The 18,777-nt window shown below is 42.7% G+C and overlaps 1 protein-coding gene across 1 annotated transcript in view; it reads left to right on the top strand.

The window, feature by feature from the left end:
* The first annotated feature begins 310 nt into the window (after nucleotides 1-310).
* Nucleotides 311-18,777, top strand: part of NFE2L2 (NFE2 like bZIP transcription factor 2) — a 52,685-nt gene continuing 34,218 nt past the window's right edge. The window contains exon 1 of the mRNA XM_077448088.1: nucleotides 311-505. Within this exon, the coding sequence (XP_077304214.1) occupies nucleotides 464-505 (42 nt within the window). The 5' untranslated portion in view covers nucleotides 311-463. The remainder of the gene's footprint in view (nucleotides 506-18,777) is intronic.

Below are 18,777 nucleotides of genomic sequence, written 5' to 3'. Positions count from 1 at the left end.
TTTTGTTGTGATCCAATTGGGGAGATTTCTCCTCACTTCCTGTCCTGACTCCACCCATAAAATCCCTTATTATAACATACATAAGAACGGCCCTCTAAGGACTCGCTGTATATATAATATATATATATATATATATATATATAGGACACGTTCCCCCGGCACCTAAGAGGTTACTGGAAGTGGGCGTGACGCCAGAGCGTGGGCGATGGCCCGCTCCATGCTGCGCTCGTCACACTCGAATGGGGCGTGGCTAGGAGAACGAGTTCCCCATTGGCTGAGTGGGCGTAGCCTGTGACTTTGGCAGTGTTACGCTGGAGTTTCCCGTCATATCGCTCTGGACGGTCCTGTGAGCGGAGGGGAAAGTGAGTTACCGGCCGGGAAGAATAGAAGGGGGACACGAACCGAGGAATACATCCTGAGACCACCACAGCGAGGAGACACCCGGCCGGGGCCAGGGACCACCATGATGGAAATAGAGATACCCTCCGCCAAGCAGTCCATACAGGTGAGGGGGCGGGGCCGAGCTGTCACCTCTGTCCTGGGAGGGGGAGGGGAGCTGTCACACACACACTGTCACGTGATCAGCGCTCCCCATACACGGGCCGATCTCACTGCTGGGAATACAAAGTCTCCTGTAGAGGAGAGCAGATCAATGTAGACCAGGCCTGACCCTTCATACACAGTACTGGAGTAGAGGGATCACTTCTCGTCTTCTCCATAGAGATCAGACACATATTACAGATCTGTCAGAAGTGGGCGATCCAGGCTAATGATTGGCTGGCTGGCATGACTAGTCCAACAGCCAATCGTATTGTCTTCAGGCGCCTTCATTGCCCATCATTTATTAATCTCCAGGAACAGGGGAGGCGACCAATCAGAATTCAGATCTCCCAAAACTTCCTTGAGATACAATTGGTGGTATATCGATCCTTCACTTCGCCACAAACAAATCTATCCAAAACCAAGTACATCGGCCGTCCGTGCTGGGGGTGATTGTGTGGTCAGAGCAGACATTCGGTGAATGGGCAGAGAGGATCAGCCCCCTAAAGAGAACACTGGGTCCCTTAAGACACCCTTTAAAGGGAACATCGGCCTCCCTTATGGGCCCCTAAAGAGAACATCGGCCTCCCTTGTGGGCCCCTAAAGAGAACATTGGCCTCCCTTATGGGCCCCTAAAGAGCACCGGCCCCCTTGTGGGCCCCTAAAGAGACCACCGGGCCCCTAAAGACACCTCCTAAAGACATTGGGCCCCTAAAGAGAAGATCGGCCCCCTTATGGGCCCCTAAAGAGAAGATCGGCCCCCTTATGGGCCCCTAAAGAGAAGATCGGCCTCCTTATGGGCCCCTAAAGAAAACATCCCCCCCCTTATGGGCCCCTAAAGAGAACATCCCCCCCTTATGGGCCCCTAAAGAGAACATCCCCCCCTTATGGGCCCCTAAAGAGAACATCCCCCCCCCCTTATGGGCCCCTAAAGAGAACATCCCCCCCCCCCTTATGGGCCCCTAAAGAGAACATCCCCCCCCCCCCTTATGGGCCTCTAAAGAGAACACCGGGCCCCTAAAGACCTGATCTTCTACATGAGGGAGAAATAAGCCAGGATTCTACAGCCGTATCCTATGGCCAGATCCCAAGACTGGAGCTGTGAGCGGATCCCATGGAGTAGATCAGCATGGACATTCCTGGGAATGCTCAGCTGGATTCTCTGGTTCGGAGATCTCTCATTAGATTCGGCCCTGTAGAACACGTTGTGAAGGTCAGATAGAAATGTCACAGCGTCTCCTCGTCCCCTCTATAGATCAGTGCAATTCTTCTCTCCCCACCATGCATTAGACATGCAGACATGTTGCAATTGTGTACATCCATTTCATCGCTCCTCCCCGCGTTACAACGCGCTCTGATAGCGGTAAATAAACTGTTATTTGACATTTTAATAAAGTTTAAAAAAGGAGATAAAATGCCACACTGTACCTGAGCACCAGTGCACACATGTTCAAAGTATATCTACAGCCAGAATGTTTAAGGATTTGCACTAGAGCAGGGTTAGAACCCCAGTCAGTTTATTTTTTTTGCCTTTTCCTGTCCCATAGACATGACAGGAAGTGAGAGAAAATCTCTCCAAAGTGAGTGAATTTCCCTTTCAGATTGTCAGATTGTTGGTGCTGGAACAGGTGACCCCATTGGAAGAATTCCTCTCCCATCCTCTTATAGTTACAACTCAAAAAAAAAAAAATATATATATATATATATATAATTAATTTTTATTTATTTTTTTCTTCCTCACTTTCACTGCTTGGTGACCACTGCCACCAGAACCAATGAGCCTTCCCAGCCAGGAGACATCAACAAAAAACATTGCAGAGGTTCTAACCTTTCCACACTATCCACACCCCCAAAACTTTTTTTGCATTTAGATACTTAAATCATTTTATATGGATTCGTGCTTGGTTTTGAAATTTTTATTTATTGTATGAGTTTAAATCATTATAGGAAATAATAATAAAAAACATAGTTCTTTGCTGTAATAAAAAAAAAAGTGTTTCTTTTTTTAATAATAATAAAAAACAGTAGTGTTATTATCAACAACAAAACAATATTTTTTTTATTAATAAAAAAAATATATATTTTTGGTAATAAAAATGTAATACATTTTGTTTTGTTAATATTTTTTTTTTGTGATGGTAATAGATAACAGCACTTTTTTTGTTGTTGTTATTGTATAATTATTATTAACAAAACAAATTTGTATTATTACTTTTCATAATAGTAATAAAAATATTTTTTTTGATTTTTATAATACAAGTAATAAAAAAGTAACAACCTTTATTATTATTATCAAAAACTATTTTTTATTACTATTAAAATTAATAAAAACTAGTTTTGTTGTTTTAATAATAACAAATTCGTATTGTTATTATTATTTATTACATTTTTTTTTTTTTTATTAACGACAAAACACATTTTTATTATTACTTTTAATGGTAATAAAAAATAGTTGTTAATAATATTATTATTATTATTATTATTAACAACTATTTTTTATTGCTATTAAAATGAATAAAAACTAGTTTTGTTGTTTAATAATAACAAATTCGTATTGTTATTATTATTTATTACATTTTTTTTTTATTAACGACAAAACACATTTTTATTATTACTTTTAATGGTAATAAAAAATAGTTGTTAGTTATTATTATTATTATTATTAACAACTATTTTTTATTACCATTAAAAGTAATAATAAAAATTAGTTTTGTCGTTAATAAAAAAAAATGTAATAAATAATAATAACAATACGAATTTGTTATTATTAAACAACAAAACTAGTTTTTATTAATTTTTATAGTAATAAAAAATAGTTATTATTATTATTATTATTATTATTTTTTATTACTATTAAAATTAATAAAAACTAGTTTTGTTGTTTAATAATAACAAATTCGTATTGTTATTATTATTTATTACATTTTTTTTTTATTAACGACAAAACTAATTTTTATTATTACTTTTAATGGTAATAAAAAATAGTTGTTAATAATAATAATAATAATAATAATAATAACTATTTTTTATTACTATTAAAATTAATAAAAACTAGTTTTGTTGTTTAATAATAACAAATTCGTATTGTTATTATTATTTATTACATTTTTTTTTTATTAACGACAAAACAAATTTTTATTATTACTTTTAATGGTAATAAAAAATAGTTTTGATAATAAAGAGAAGCATTGCTGACATTCCAGAAGTTGTAGTTGTTGGAATTTGTTTTATTAATCCACCAGATATAAAGAGTTTATTTCTTTCATTTTATTACTGTACACATTCAGCTTTCCATCAGTAGGTAGTACAAGAACCCCCAGGAGCCAATCACATTGCAGATTGGGGCGGTCTTGTAGGTGAGAAATAAGTTCTTGTGGCAGGTTCTGGTTTCCTGCACTTTGCTCTGCTCCTTCCTGAATAGGACTGACCTGGTTCTCTGCATGTTGTACGTTCCTCTGATCAGTTCTATAAGGACTCATCTAATATACAGTGTGATGAGAAGTTTCCCTGGGTGTAGCGGTGTGGTGGGATCTGTAGAGTGAAGGCCGGCTCTGGAATGGTCAGTTTGCATGCTTTCTCTCTCCTTGACAACTGAATGTGCTCAGTCACCCTGGGGCTCCTTAGGGGGTTCAGAGGGCCGTGTACAGTGACAGGTCTCCTGTATTCTGCAGCCTGAGTTTTATGCAGACTGATTGAAGGTGTTTTTTGGAAATCAATACTCTGCGCTCCGCTTGACATAACATTTGTATCTCTATGGGGTTCATTTACTAAAACCGGAGAGTGCAAAATCTGGTGCAGCTGTGCGTAGAAACCAATCAGCTTCCAGCTTTTATTGTCAAAGCTTTAAGGCCTGTTTCACACCTATGCATTTTTAGTGCTTTTACAGTCCATTTACCATGGTTTCCTATGGAACACGTTCTGTAGTGCAAATCTGCAAAATGCACTAAAAATGCAGAGATGTGAACCAGGCCTTAGACCCTGTTCACACTGAGGCTTGAAAACGGCACATAAAACTGTGAGTGGGGTTAGCGGTGTGCTCTCTTTTTTATTTATTTATATTATTTTTTTGAAGGTCATGTGACTCAAAAGAACCATTTTGTAGCGCTTTGTGCACTTTTCGAAGGTTTCCCATTCATTTCAATTGAGAGGGGCACTTTTGATGCGTTTTTTATTTTTTTTGTGCTTCAAACGTGCTGCTTACAGGAGTTTTTTCACCGCCCCAGTGTGAAAGCATTAATTGAATGTAATGGAAACTAGTTTTCAAGAGCTTTTCAGGCACTTTTTTTAAATAAATTTTTGTGTGTGTGTGTGTGTGTGTGTGTGTGTGTGTGTGTAAGGGACCTAACTGAACAAGCTAAAGTTAGAATGTTAGAATCTGATTGGCTATCATGCAGAGCTGCACCAGATTTTGCACTCTCCAGTTTTAGTAAATCAACCCCAATGCATCATAGTTTGTCTCATTCCCAGAATCTATCTATATCTGATCTCTATGCAGGTGTCCTATGAAAATCAATTATCAGCTGTATGAACCCATATATATATATATATATATATATATATATATATATATATATATATATATATATATATATATATATATATATATATATATATATATATATATTATATATTTATAAAAAAAAAATTTTTTATATATTTTTTTTTCACTTTATCTTGCCTGGGGGTGACATTGAGCTCTAGGGAACGCGGTCCTCCTTTTATCGGTAAAGATAACCGGCAATTGTACGTTAGGCGAACAGGGAATGAAAGTATTTCTATTCCACCCTGAAGGATATTTCAAGGATTTTGTTCAATAAGTTATTTTTGCTTCCTGTTTTTTAGAACAACCTGAGACTTTGTGCCTCTCCGTAGTCGGTTCGGACATTGAGCTCCGCACTTTGTTTTTGTGGTTATCACTATAGGTGGGAGGAGCTGTAATTGTTTGCCGTACTAAAGAGAAGGATTTGTAAATACCTGAACCTTATTTGATGGGAGTTGGTTGTTTATGATCATGTTCACCGTGGAGCTTATCACTTCTTCAGGGACACTAAAAGAACAATGGGCTTTTGACTGAAAAAGGCATCTAGGACAGTATAATTTTCCTCTGGTAATGGTAGTCCAGGATAGGCTGGTGGTACTTGTTGGACTTTATAGTTTGCCTGATTGCAGTCTTAAGCCTCTTACACATGCTTAGATTTTTGGACGACCGAACGTCCGTTTTTTTTTTTTTTTTTGGTGCATGCTAGTCTCATGTTGAAAGTGAAGAGGTTACTCACAATACGAAAATGTAGGTACGACAGAATACGTCAGAAGTGACATAATGTATTGAATAGTTTTGTATGTACTCTTTAGTTTCTGAGCATGCGTAGTCTTGCTCTTTAATTTTTTTTTCCCCCCATACGAAAACTGTACTAATGAAACAAAAATCGGACATTGAGTTCACATCCCAAACAAATTTTATAATCTGTACATCCTGCTTTTGTCTGATGAAAAAGTGAAATTTGGCTGTTGAATGCACCGTACTAACGATCCGAAAATCAGCAGACGGCTCATTGTACGTATTTTTCCATCAGGTTTTCGTATGGTGTGTATGGGCTTTTAGCCAGGGAACAAACAGTGGGCATCTACTGCCTATAGGGACTGGCAGGGTCAATGGCTTTTGAAGTGAACTTGTGAAAATCTTTGGTAAGAGCAGAGATGTCCCCTATTGTCGTAGCCAGGAAAGCTTCACCTTGTGCCCCTCTGATATTGTTTCCTTATTACTGGGGCCTGACTTTCTTGATTTTATGGTTTAAGTTTACCAGTAATGGCCCCTTTGTCTGAGACTGTGACGGTAATGGTGCCATCCTTGGACGGGAGGGTTGGGCATCCTATGGCATCTGCTTTTGTTTATGGTCATAGGATATGGGGAAGTATGGAGGCTACAAACGCATGGCAACCACCCAACCTAAACCTGGCCTTTCCAGCAAGGAGCACATAGAAGGGCGACACATGTGAAAAGATCAACAAACACAAATTCCCAGCTTAATTGCCAGCCTGCAACAAACCGAATTGACCCTAACAGTTCACTTTACAACCAAGGGGTTTAGTTTGCACACATTTGCAAATAAATGTGTGAGCTGCAGCGGCCATGTCATGGCACCTCAGTGTACTGTATAGAGTTAGGACTGCAGTACACTGGGGGTGCCAGGACATGGCGACTGCAGCTTACGGAAAAACCCCTTGGTTTTAACATGATCTGTTAGGTCAATTCGGTTTGTTGCAGGCTGGCTGGTAAGTGAGCTGGGAAGTTTTTTTGTTTTGTTTATGTGTTTTTTTTTTTTTTTTGTGTGTGTGTATGCGTGTGTTTTTTTGTTTTTTGTTTTTGTTTTTTTTTGACGTATGAAGGCTTCCTGTTGACCTGTCCTTGTGAAAATACTTGTAGTCTGACTTCAGTTTCTTCTCCAGCCGGTGGTGATGGGGGGGAGGTGGGATAAATATGTAGTTTAGATCTGATTCTGATTATTACTGATCTGCACCTGTTCTGGGTCACTGTCCCAGACAGCCAGGCAGGAAGCATTTTCAGAAGGAGATCATTAGTTGCGGCTTCCTCTGTACAGAATCACTTTAAGGGGCATGTGCTGTGAAGAAATGGCCGGGCAGCCATTACAGGTGCTGGGCCATTACAACGGCATTTCTGAGCCAATAAATGGTTACCTTTTTAGTTGGTAGTAATTAGAACTCTTTAAAATGTTGTTAGTAGAATCCCGGAGGGCCAATTTATTGGTTACCAGGTAAAAGGATGTCCTGACTTTACAGAACGTTGGCATGAAAACATACCTCCGTGATAGTCACGTCCTTTCAAAACAAGCTAGCAAAATAAATAAACCGATAATAATAATTGTCTTTTAGCCCCCCCCCTTCTGTTTTCATTCTACCGATCTTCACAAATGAATCAACCAACCCCAGAAATGTCCTAAAAACCATCATTGCAGTCATTTTTCATCATATCCATGAACTGCTACGGTAAAGTCCTCAAACTTGGAGATTACATTGACTTGTAGAGTTCATGTTAGCAGCCATTGTAGGCTAGAGGAGGCTCACCAGAGGAGGTCTACAGAGGAGATACTTGGGTGGGGGCGGGGTTTGTTAAACTGTTATGCCGCGTACACACGACCAGACTTATGTCCGACAGACTTCCGAAGGAGTTCTGCCGGAGTTCTGACAGAGTTCTGACGGACTTTCCGAATGAGCGGACTTGGCCACACACAATCACACCAAACTCCAACGGATTCGAACGTGATGACGTACGACTGGACTCGAATAAGGAAGTTCATAGCCAGTAGCCAATAGCTGCCCTAGCGTCGGTTTTAGTCCGTCGGAATAGCATACACACGAGCGAATTTTTCGGTAGGAACTGGGTCCGGCAGAGTTCTGGCGGAAAAATTTGAAGCATGTTCCATTTCTAAAGTCTGTCAGACTTTTGCGAATCAAAAGTCCGTTGCAGCCCACACACGATCGAATAGTCTGCCGGAATCATTCCGTCAGACTTTGGATGTTGAAAAGTCCGCTCGTGTGTACGGGGCTTTAGGGGACCCGTTCACACTATGGTGTCCATTTATGAAACCAAGATGAGCTGAAATCCTGATGATAGCCGCTCATCTCGGATCATTCATGGTTTATGAAACTGAGATGATCGGGGGGGAACATGTTCTCCGTTGATCATCTCAGCACACAGAGAGTCTGTCATTGACAGAACCGGCCAGTTTATGAAGGTTTGATCTCAGCACCTCACTGATGATTTCTGCCAGAATTCTCCATCCCAGAGGCAGAGAATGGGAAGAATCCTTGGAGAACTGAGGAGGAAGGTTATTAACTTCCTTCTTCCCCAACTGAACCTGCCAAGACAGTAAATAAAGCCCTCCTGCCTTTCACAAACCTCCCAAAACCGGTAAAGTAGGTTAAAAACACACACTTAAAAAATATATAACTTATTGTGTAGGGGTGCTTTAACTACTTAAAGTGGTTGTAAACCCTTACAACCAACTTTGACCTACAGGTAAGCCTAGATTAACCACTTTCAGACCGGACCATTTTGCTGGTAAATGACCAGAGGTCTTTTTACACTTTGGCACTGCGCTGCTTTAACTGGTAATTGCGCGGTCATGCAATGTTGTACCCAAACAAAATTTGCGTCCTTTTCTTCCCACAAATAGAGCTTTCTTTTGATGGTATTTGATTGCCTCTGCGATTTTTATTTTTTGCGATATAAACGTAAAAAGACCGCAAATTTTGAAAAAAAATGATATTTTCTACTTTTTGTTATTAGAAAAATCCAATAAACTCAATTTTAGTCATACATTTAGGCCAAAATGTATTCAGCCACATGTCTTTGGTAAAAAAAAAGTCAATAATTGTATATTTATTGGTTTGCGCAAAAGTTGTCACATCTACAAACTAAGGTACGTTTTCTGGAATTTACGCAGCTTTTAGTTTACGACTGCCTATCTCATTTCTTGAGGTGCTAAAATGGCAGGGCAGTACAAAACCCCCCCAAATGACCCCATTTTGGAAAGTAGACCCCCTAAGGAAATTGATAAGAGGCATGTTGAGCCCATTGAATATTTTATTTTTTTGCCTCAAGCGATTGAATAATGACAAAAAAAAAAATTTTTTTTTTTTTTTACACAAAGTTGTCACTAAATGATATATTGCTCACACATGCTATGGGCGTATGTGAAATGACACCCCAAAATAAATTCTGCTGCTTCTCCTGAGTATGGGGATACCACATATGTGGGACTTTTTGGGAGCCTAGCCGCGTACGGGGCCCCGAAAACCAAGCACCGCCTTCAGGCTTTCTAAGGGCGTAAATTTTTGAGTTCACTTCTCACTACCTATTACAGTTTTGAAGGCCATAAAATGCCAAGATGGCACAAAACCCCCACAAATGACCCCATTTTAGAAAGTAGACACCCCAAGCTATTTGCTGAGAGGCATGTTGAGTTCATGGAATATTTTATATTTTGCCACAAGTTGCGGGAAAATTACAAACTTTTTTTTTTTTTTTTTTTTTTTAACAAAGTTGTCACTAAATGATATATTGCTCATGCATGCCATGGGCATATGTGAAATGACACCCCAAAATAAATTCTGCTGCTTCTCCTGAGTACGGGGATACCACATATGTGGGACTTTTTGGGAGCCTAGCCGCGTACGGGGCCCCGAAAACCAAGCACCGCCTTCAGGCTTTCTAAGGGCGTAATTTTTTGATTTCACTCCTCACTACCTATTACAGTTTTGAAGGCCATAAAATGCCAAGATGGCACAAAACCCCCACAAATGACCCCATTTTAGAAAGTAGACACCCCAAGCTATTTGCTGAGAGGCATGTTGAGTCCATGGAATATTTTATATTTTGCCACAAGTTGCGGGAAAATTACAAACTTTTTTTTTTTTTTTTTTTTTTCACAAAGTTGTCACTAAATGATATATTGCTCACGCATGCCATGGGCATATGTGAAATGACACCCCAAAATAAATTCTGCTGCTTCTCCTGAGTATGGGGATACCACATATGTGGGACTTTTTGGGAGCCTAGCCGCGTACGGGGCCCCGAAAACCAAGCACCGCCTTCAGGCTTTCTAAGGGCGTTACAGTTTTGAAGGCCATAAAATGCCAAGATGGCACAAACCCCCCCCCCAAATGACCCCATTTTGGAAAGTAGACACGCCTAAATTTAGGGGTACACTAGTGAGACTAGGTAATAAATGGCGGGTGCCCTGAAACTATAAAAAAATAACTAACCAACCAGCGTCACCTGTAACAGTTATATGGTGATCACTGGTGAAAGGGTTAACTAGGGGGCAATTAGGGGGCTTTATGCGGTAGTATATGGGGGTCCCTGGCGCTATAAAAAGCTGCAGCGAACCTAAATACCTACCTGCCTAACTAGCGTCACCTGTGACACTAATACGGCGATCAGAAAAACGATCGCTTATTAGGCTGGGTTCACACTGGAGCGATGCGGGAACGCCACGAATGCGCGGCGGGTTCCCGCATCGCATGCCTCCCGGCGGCAGTTCACACTGCCCTATGCGAACTGCTGGGAGTGTCAGTGAAATGTTACTGACACCCCCAGATCAGTTCGCATATCGCAGTGCGATCTGCAAACTCGGATCGCATGGTGTGAACACCCATGCGATCCGATTCTGCTGCGGGCCAAAAAAAGGGTCCCGTGCGAATTTGCGGCGGGTGCGGCGGGTGCGGCGAATGGCTGAACTCGAATCGCACAGAGATCGGATGTGATTTGCACTGCAGTGCGGTGCGAATCACATCCGTTCTCATAAACCGCTGCAATGTGAACCCAGCCTTAGTGACACTGGCGACGGGGGGTGATCACGGGGTTAAACCTTTATTGGGGGGGTTAGGGGGGTACCTTAGAACTAAAGGGGGCTAACCCTAACTGCCCTAACAGTTATTAGTCACAAATGACACCCGCCGGGTGATCAGGGGGTTAAACCTTTATTAGGTAATAAATGGCGGGTGCCCTGAAACTATAAAAAAATAACTAACCAACCAGCGTCACCTGTAACAGTTATATGGTGATCACTGGTGAAAGGGTTAACTAGGGGGCAATCAGGGGGCTTTATGCGGTAGTATATGGGGGTCCCTGGCGCTATAAAAAGCTGCGGCGAACCTAAATACCTACCTGCCTAACTAGCGTCACCTGTGACACTAATACGGCGATCAGAAAAATGATCGCTTATTAGGCTGGGTTCACACTGGAGCGATGCGGAAACGCCGCGAATCCGCGGCGGGTTCCCGCATCGCATGCCTCCCGGCGGCAGTTCACACTGCCCTATGCGAACTGCTGGGAGTGTCAGTGAAATGTTACTGACACCCCCAGATCAGTTCGCATATCGCAGTGCGATCTGCAAACTCGGATCGCATGGTGTGAACACCCATGCGATCCGATTCTGCTGCGGGCCAAAAAAAGGGTCCCGTGCGAATTTGCGGCGGGTGCGGCGGGTGTGGCGGGTGCGGCGGGTGCGGCGAATGGCTGAACTCGAATCGCACAGAGATCGGATGTGATTTGCACTGCAGTGCGGTGCGAATCACATTCGTTCTCATAAACCGCTGCAATGTGAACCCAGCCTTAGTGACACTGGCGACGGGGGGTGATCACGGGGTTAAACCTTTATTGGGGGGGTTAGGGGGGTACATTAGAACTAAAGGGGGCTAACTCTAACTGCCCTAACAGTTATTACAGTCACAAATGACACCAATGCAAAAAAAAAAAAAAAAAAAAAAAAATGACATTGGTGTCACTGTGACTGGGGGGCAGGGGTAATTGGGGGGGTGATCGGGGGGTAAAGGGGGGGTGTGAGTGTGCCTGGCATGTTCTACTGTGTGTGTGAGTGTTGGTGCAACTTACTGATCCGCTCTCCTCCGTGTCGGAACGAAAAATACCGACACGGAGGAGAGAATACATCACTTCCTCTCCTGTGTTTACATTACAGGAGAGGAAGTGATGTCACCGGGGATTTCTATTCGTCGGGAGCGATCGCGAGGGGGTGGCCATGAATGAATGGCCGTCCCCTCGTCCGGGATCGCTCCCGTACGAATACCGACCGCCGCAGGCACCGGGCGGGGGCCCGATCGGGCCCCCGACCCGCGGGAGGCAAGGGACGTACATGTATGTCCTTATGCCTGCCCGTGCCATTGTACCGACGTACATCGGCGTGCGGCGGTCGGCAACTGGTTAAGGCTTACCTGTGGGTCTAAGAAATATCTCCTAAACCTATACGGTATAGGAGATATTTACCCGAAGATAGCCACCGCTGTCTACGGCGCGCAGGCGCACTGGGCAGGCTGCAGATCGCGGCGATATGCCGTGAGTGTGGGCTCCCGTGCGCATGCGCAGGAGTGACGTCATCGCTGCTCTGGCGAGTCACAGCGCCGGAGAAGTCACTCCGGGATCCATGGCAGCGGCGAAGATGAACACGGAGGACCACTTCGGGGGCTTCGTTCTCAGGTAAGTTATTCATAATGAGCTAGTATGCTATGCATACTAGCTCATTATGCCTTTGCCTTACAGGGTGTGTTTTTTTTATTTATTTTTTTAGCCTTTACTTCCTCTGTAAGGACCAAGCCTATTTTTCAAACTTGGTCTTTACAAGTTACATTCAGTTTGTTTTGTTGCTATAGCATTACTTTTTTTTTCTAGATAAAAAAATAGTGGTTGTTGCAATAGTTTGTCACACTGTATTTGTGCAGCGGTCTTACAAGTGAAATTTTTGGGGGGGAAAAAATACACATTTTTAAATTTTAAAAATAAGACATCAATGAGGTTAGCCTAATTTTTATTTTATTTTTTGTAATTTTTTTTTTTTTATATTGTGAAAGATAATGTTACGCCGAGTAAATTGATACCCAACACGTCACGCTTCAAAATTGCGCCCGCTCATGGAATGGCGATAAGCTTTGACCCTTAAAAATCTCTATAGGCGACGTTGAAAAATGTCTACAGGTTTTGAGTTGCGGAGGAGGTCTTTTGCTAGAATTATCGCTCTCGCTCAAACGATTTGCGGTGATACCTCACTTGTGTGGTTTGAACACCATTTTCATATACAGGCACGACTTGCGTATGCATAAGCTTCTGCAAGTGAGCTCGTCAGGACAGGGGAGGCTTTAAATATATTTATTTTTCTTTTACTTTTTGTGTGTTTTTTCTTTTTCTTTACAGTCTTTTTAAAAAAAAAAAAAAAATTTTGGGTCACTTTTATTCCTATTACAAGGAATGTAAACATCCCTTGTAATAGAAAAAAAGCATGACAGGACCTCTTAAATGTGAGATCTGGGGTCAAAAAGACCTCAGATCTCACATTTCTATTTAAATGCAATAAAAAATGTAAAAAAAGTAGTATTTTAAAGACCATTGGGCGGAAGTGGTGTTTGATGTCGGCACAGTGGTGTAGTGCTTAGCACTCTCGCCTAGCAGTAAAAATGGTTGCTGGTTTGAATCTCAACCACAACACTGCCTGCCTGGAGTTTGCATGTTCTCCCTGTGTGGGTTTTCTCCGGGTACTCCAGTTTCCTCCCACACTCCAAAGACATGCAGGTAGGTTAATTGGCTTCTGTCCAAAATTGGCTCTAGTATATGGGGACCTTGGATTTTGGGCTCCTTGAGGGTAGGGACTGATGTGAGTGTGCAATGTACAGGGATGGGGACAATTGTAGACACTCACTCAGGTTGAACTGGATGGACTGGTGTCTTTATTCAACCTTACCAACTATGTAACTATGTCGCTTGCATCATCCAGTGTTATGGAGCCAAGCAGGGGCCAGCTTTCCCTCTCCTGCCCCCTATAAACGTGATTTTGTGGCGAATCCGCCACCGAGACCACTTTTACTAGAAAGAGGACCATTCGCCGTTTAAGATTATACCACGGTTATGACAGCTATCTGCAGCCATAACCCTGCTATTCTACATCAAAGTACCGACGTATAACGACAGTGGGTGGTCCGCAAGTAGTCAACCTTATGTTATTAATATTCAGTATAGTAAGAGGTACTGAGGGAGCGGTTTACTCTGAGAATGCCCATGTACTCCATAGCTGTAATTCACCGCTGTTTAATAAACGGACACCTCTGTGTTTCACTGATTTTCTGTTCGTGGAATCTCGTTATGTCTTGCGAGATTACAGTATCGGGAGGCTGTAAATCTGAGGGGCAGATCTGAAATGAGGGGAAGCTCTGCTGATTTTATTATCCAATTATGTGCAAGCTAAAATTCTGTTTATTTATTTTGCACTTAGTGCAAAGTGGATTTGCCTTTTGTAAATGACCCCCAATGTGTATTCTGGTAAAGCGCTCTGTACTGACATGGTGAGTATAGGCTGTTGCACAACAGCGCACATTACATGTGTTGGAGCAGTACTGTGTCCTTCATCTTAAATAGCACTCCACCGCACCTTGACAACAGATGGTTGGCATCGCAGTACAACACACAGCGATTTAGTATTGTGTTGCTGTGCATGTGCTGCAATGCACGTCTATTGGCAATGTGCAATGGGATGCCATTCAGAAAAAATGGTGCTGCATCATGCCAACACACGGAGCTTGTGAACCAACCCTCAGGTTTCAAATTCTCTAAATGTATTCTTTTATAAAGCTGCCCATACAGCTAGAAAATTGTTGTCCGAACAGTGCATCTGTTTCAATAGAACTTATTGAAGAAATGTTTGCAAAATAAGACAAGGAAACCAGACTTAAAGTGGAAAGCAAATCCTCCTTTCGTTTTCAGTCAAGGAAGCTGCCATCTTGTCCTATAATAATTCTTCAACTGCCATAATGCTGCACATGTGATCAGTTATGAAACCAGCCATTGGATGGTTTGAAAGTTTGGTTGAGAGCACAACCAATGTGAACGTTTGCATTTCCGGCATGCTGGTGTCTTGTCAAATAGCGTCCTCCATCAGATAGTGTCCCCTGCGTACTGCGCATGCGCAGTACACAGGAACACACATTCCGAAAATTGCCGAGGATAAACGGCGCCTGCGCCGTGAGTCCAGGTTCTAGCCCCACTATCCAAGTGGACATAGAGTTAGAATAAAAAAGAGCCGAGCGCAGCGAGGCCGAGCCCGAAGTGTGGCGAGCGAAGCTCGCCCGCTAGGGGCCCTCTAAAATTCACAACCCTATGTCTGCTTGGATGGTGGGGCTACCACCTCCACTCACGGCGCAGGTGCCGTTCAGCTTCGGAGATTTTCCGAAGCTTCGTCTGCTCCGTACTGCGCATGCGCAGTACGGAGTGGACACTATGTGATGCCCGGACTCTATACGCCAGAACACTGGGAATGTAAGTGTTTTTTGAAACTGGGTTTAGGCCCCTCGTGACTTATCAGGTAAAGGGTAAATGAGAGTCCGCTACACAGGCGGAATAAGATGCCAACAAATAAGAGCAACAATAATCTGTAGGAATAGTAAACTTACATGGGTCCCACAGTAGATCCTGAGCAGGCGGTGTTCGGGGATTTTGAGCATGGGTGGTGGAATTTGTTGGATTCCCCAAGCTGAATGAAAAAAGCCTGTGTGCATGGCCAGCTTATTGACAGCTATCAATTTGTTGTCGGGCAGATTAAACAAAAAAAAAACGTAAATCGTGGCAAAAAAGGCGTTCTTTTCGCAGCTTCTCCATTGAAGTCTATTGAGCAAAAAAAGCACCGTTTTGGGGTCCATGACCCTTTCAAAAAATGAAGTGGCTGAAAAAAAGCAAAGATGTGAATGTGTCCCATAGGAAACCATGTCAAATTTAATTGTAGTGCGTTTCTGCAAAAAGCACCAAAAACGCATAGGTGTGAACCAGGCCTCAGCCACTGTGCTGCCCTATGTGAATACAAAAATGTATGACTGCATTGATATACACCTGTAGCCATAGTCCCCACATCTTTGGACCACTAGAAGTCTGTGAGAGGTTTGAAGATCAGGAAGAGGATATCCCCCAAGAGAATAAGCACTCTGCTGCTTGATTGCAAGGAGTGGATAAAGAAGGGGTACGGGTCACACGTCGCGGTTGTGGAGTTCTTTTGGCGCACTTTAAGCACTTCATGTTTTTGAGCACATTATAAAGGAAGTTCACCATAGAATTGTGTGTGTGTGTGTGTGTGTGTGTGTGTGTGTGTGTGTATGTATATGTGTATATATATATAGATATATATAATATACTTCTTCCTACCCTTCTTACTTCTTCTTTTTTTTTTTTTTTATATTGTTGGTTTTGGACTGTGATGCACTGCGTTTTTTTTATATACACTTTGCGCTAACCTTTATTGTTTCCCCATATTCCCTAGGTGGAAGTGATTAGCCTAGATGACATGATATAGGTTAATTAGAATACCTCCAAGACTTGTACTACATGGACAGCTTCCTGTTACTATGGCAATGGATGTACCCACAGTGGTAGCTGTCACTTTATTTGTTTAATTGGCGCTGGTGACAACAGAACATCACCTGTGTAGTGGAGAACATCAGACCTAGGTGGGACACCTACCTGCAGGGACGATCTCGTGTGATTCTGTATGTCTGGTTGGTCTGATGGCTTCTCTGTTGCCTGGATGAGGAAGGAGGCTGTAAAGTTTTTAGTTTCCTTCTCACAGATGGACGGAAGATTGTTTTTTGTCACCTTTTGATTAGAACTTGCAGTTGTGTGCTAACAAGCTGCATTCTCTGTTGTAAGGGGACGCCGTATGGTGCCTGCAGATGGAGGAGCTGGATCTTCTGTTATTGGTATCCGGTGTTGCCAAAGACCTTTCTATTGATCAAGCTAACTTGCTTTGTTTGGGCTGCTCGAAAGTACCAGACAAAAAAAAAGGTACCTATAAGTGCAGAATTAAAAGTTTTTTTAATGTCCCCAAAGGGGTTAAAAACACTCAAATGCCAGAAAACACCCCCAAAAGGAGGGGATCTTCAGACAAATTAAAAACTAAATACAGAAAACAGAAGGAACACCACCCCAAAGGTCAGAGAGTCCAAGGCGGTGTTTTATTTAAAGGCCAGCATTGGGAAATCTAAAAATTCCTCCTGGCAGTGGAGCTGAGTCCGCACTGCAAGTGTTCACTACTCATTTAGGTCTAGCTCCTTTACTTTCCTGATCCTCAGATCCCCTTGCAAACAGCACTCCCCCATGCTCTGGTGGTAGACTCTCCCCTGGTTGCATCACTGGCATTGGTCTTGTTGGCGCCAGAGGACCTTACACCGCTGGAGAATGGGGGAGAAGGCGCCGTGAAGACCAGTAGAATAGTGTTTGCAGTGCTGTTACATGGGCAACCACATGCAGATTGCAACAGCATTGCATTTGAACACAGTATGCGCATGTAAAATGCATTTACTGCACTGTTTTCTGGTGTGAACCAGTGTGCTGTTGAATACTGTCCGCCCTTGTGCAGTACGGAGGACAAGGAGATGCCGAAGGTCTCCAAAGATGAACGGCGCTTGCGTCCAGGTTCAAGCCCCACCATCCAAGTGGACAGTTAAAATAAAATTTTGCAGAGCGAAGCGAGGCCGTGCCCGAAGCGCGGCGAGGGGCCCTGTTACTAAGTGCTATCGTATGCCCACTTGCATGGTGGGGCTTGAACCTGGACTCAGGGCAGAAGGTACTAGCAAGTGCGCAGGCGCCGTTCATCTTCAGAAACTTTCGGAGTCTCCTTGTCCTCCGTACTGCGCAAGCGCTGCGCCTGCGCAGTACGGGGAGGACACTATCCAATAGGGGGACAGTTTTTGGCAGAACACCGGCCCTAAATGTGGATGGAATGGATTAAAAAATAAAGTTGCATAACAAATTTCTTTCACTGTCAGTCTGTGTAGACCAAGCGGAAGAGGTTTTTTGTAAAATGTATTTATTATTTTTACGTGCTGTCCCTCACTCCATGGGGTCCTGGCTCTTGATTGGATAGATTGATAGCAGCACAGCTGTAATGTAAGGGAGTGTGAAGGGGGGCTCTTGACATCTAATGTAAGGGGGGGTGTTTTGGAAATCTAGTCTAACAGCTACAGCCGACCCTTTAAGGGCAACCATAATGCGCATGCGGCCCACAATGAAAATAACTTTGACATCCCTGGCCTACAGGTATGTCATGTCATTTTAAATGAAGCTCAGTTGGTCTACACTTGACCATGATTTGTAAACTACTGAGGGCCCCTGACTGCGCTTTACATTTTTCCATAAAGGTGAAGGCCTCATTCACACGGGATGTTTTTACCACTGCTGTTGGAGGCGTTTTGCTTTTCTTTTTGTTCTGCCTCTAAATGCCTGCATGTCAGCCTATGTGTCCATGCACAAATAGGTGTTTAGAGGCTTTTAGGGGCAACCAACCCCCCCCCCCCCCCCGTTTAATTAAATTAACGCTCAAGCTCTTGACATGCATTTACGATCGTCAAGCGTTTTTATTTTTGCCAAAACATTGCTGCCAGAAGTATAGGAGTCTTGGGGAATTAGCAAAACGTCCCATGCTCATGAGGCCTTACAAATGGGCTTGGGTAGGTTTTTATACTGTATTGTGCCTGGCCAGCATTGCATGTGTTTTCTGGATTCTATAAACGAATGGTCTTCATATATTCATGCGGCAGGAAAGTATCATTTCTGCTTCTAAAACGTGTAAAATTAAAAATCCTTCAGATATCACTGTCACAAAGTGCCGCTAAAAACAAAACAAAAAATGATTCCTGTGAATTAATTTATCTGACGTGTACAGGCTGGAA

This window comes from Lithobates pipiens, unplaced genomic scaffold, assembly GCF_037356315.1.
Source record: "Lithobates pipiens isolate NorthernLeopardFrog02 unplaced genomic scaffold, aLitPip1_a1.2 Scaffold_22, whole genome shotgun sequence".
Lineage (NCBI taxonomy): Eukaryota > Metazoa > Chordata > Amphibia > Anura > Ranidae > Lithobates > Lithobates pipiens.
Note: the sequence above shows the minus strand (reverse complement) of the source record. Positions and strands in the feature narration are given on the sequence as shown.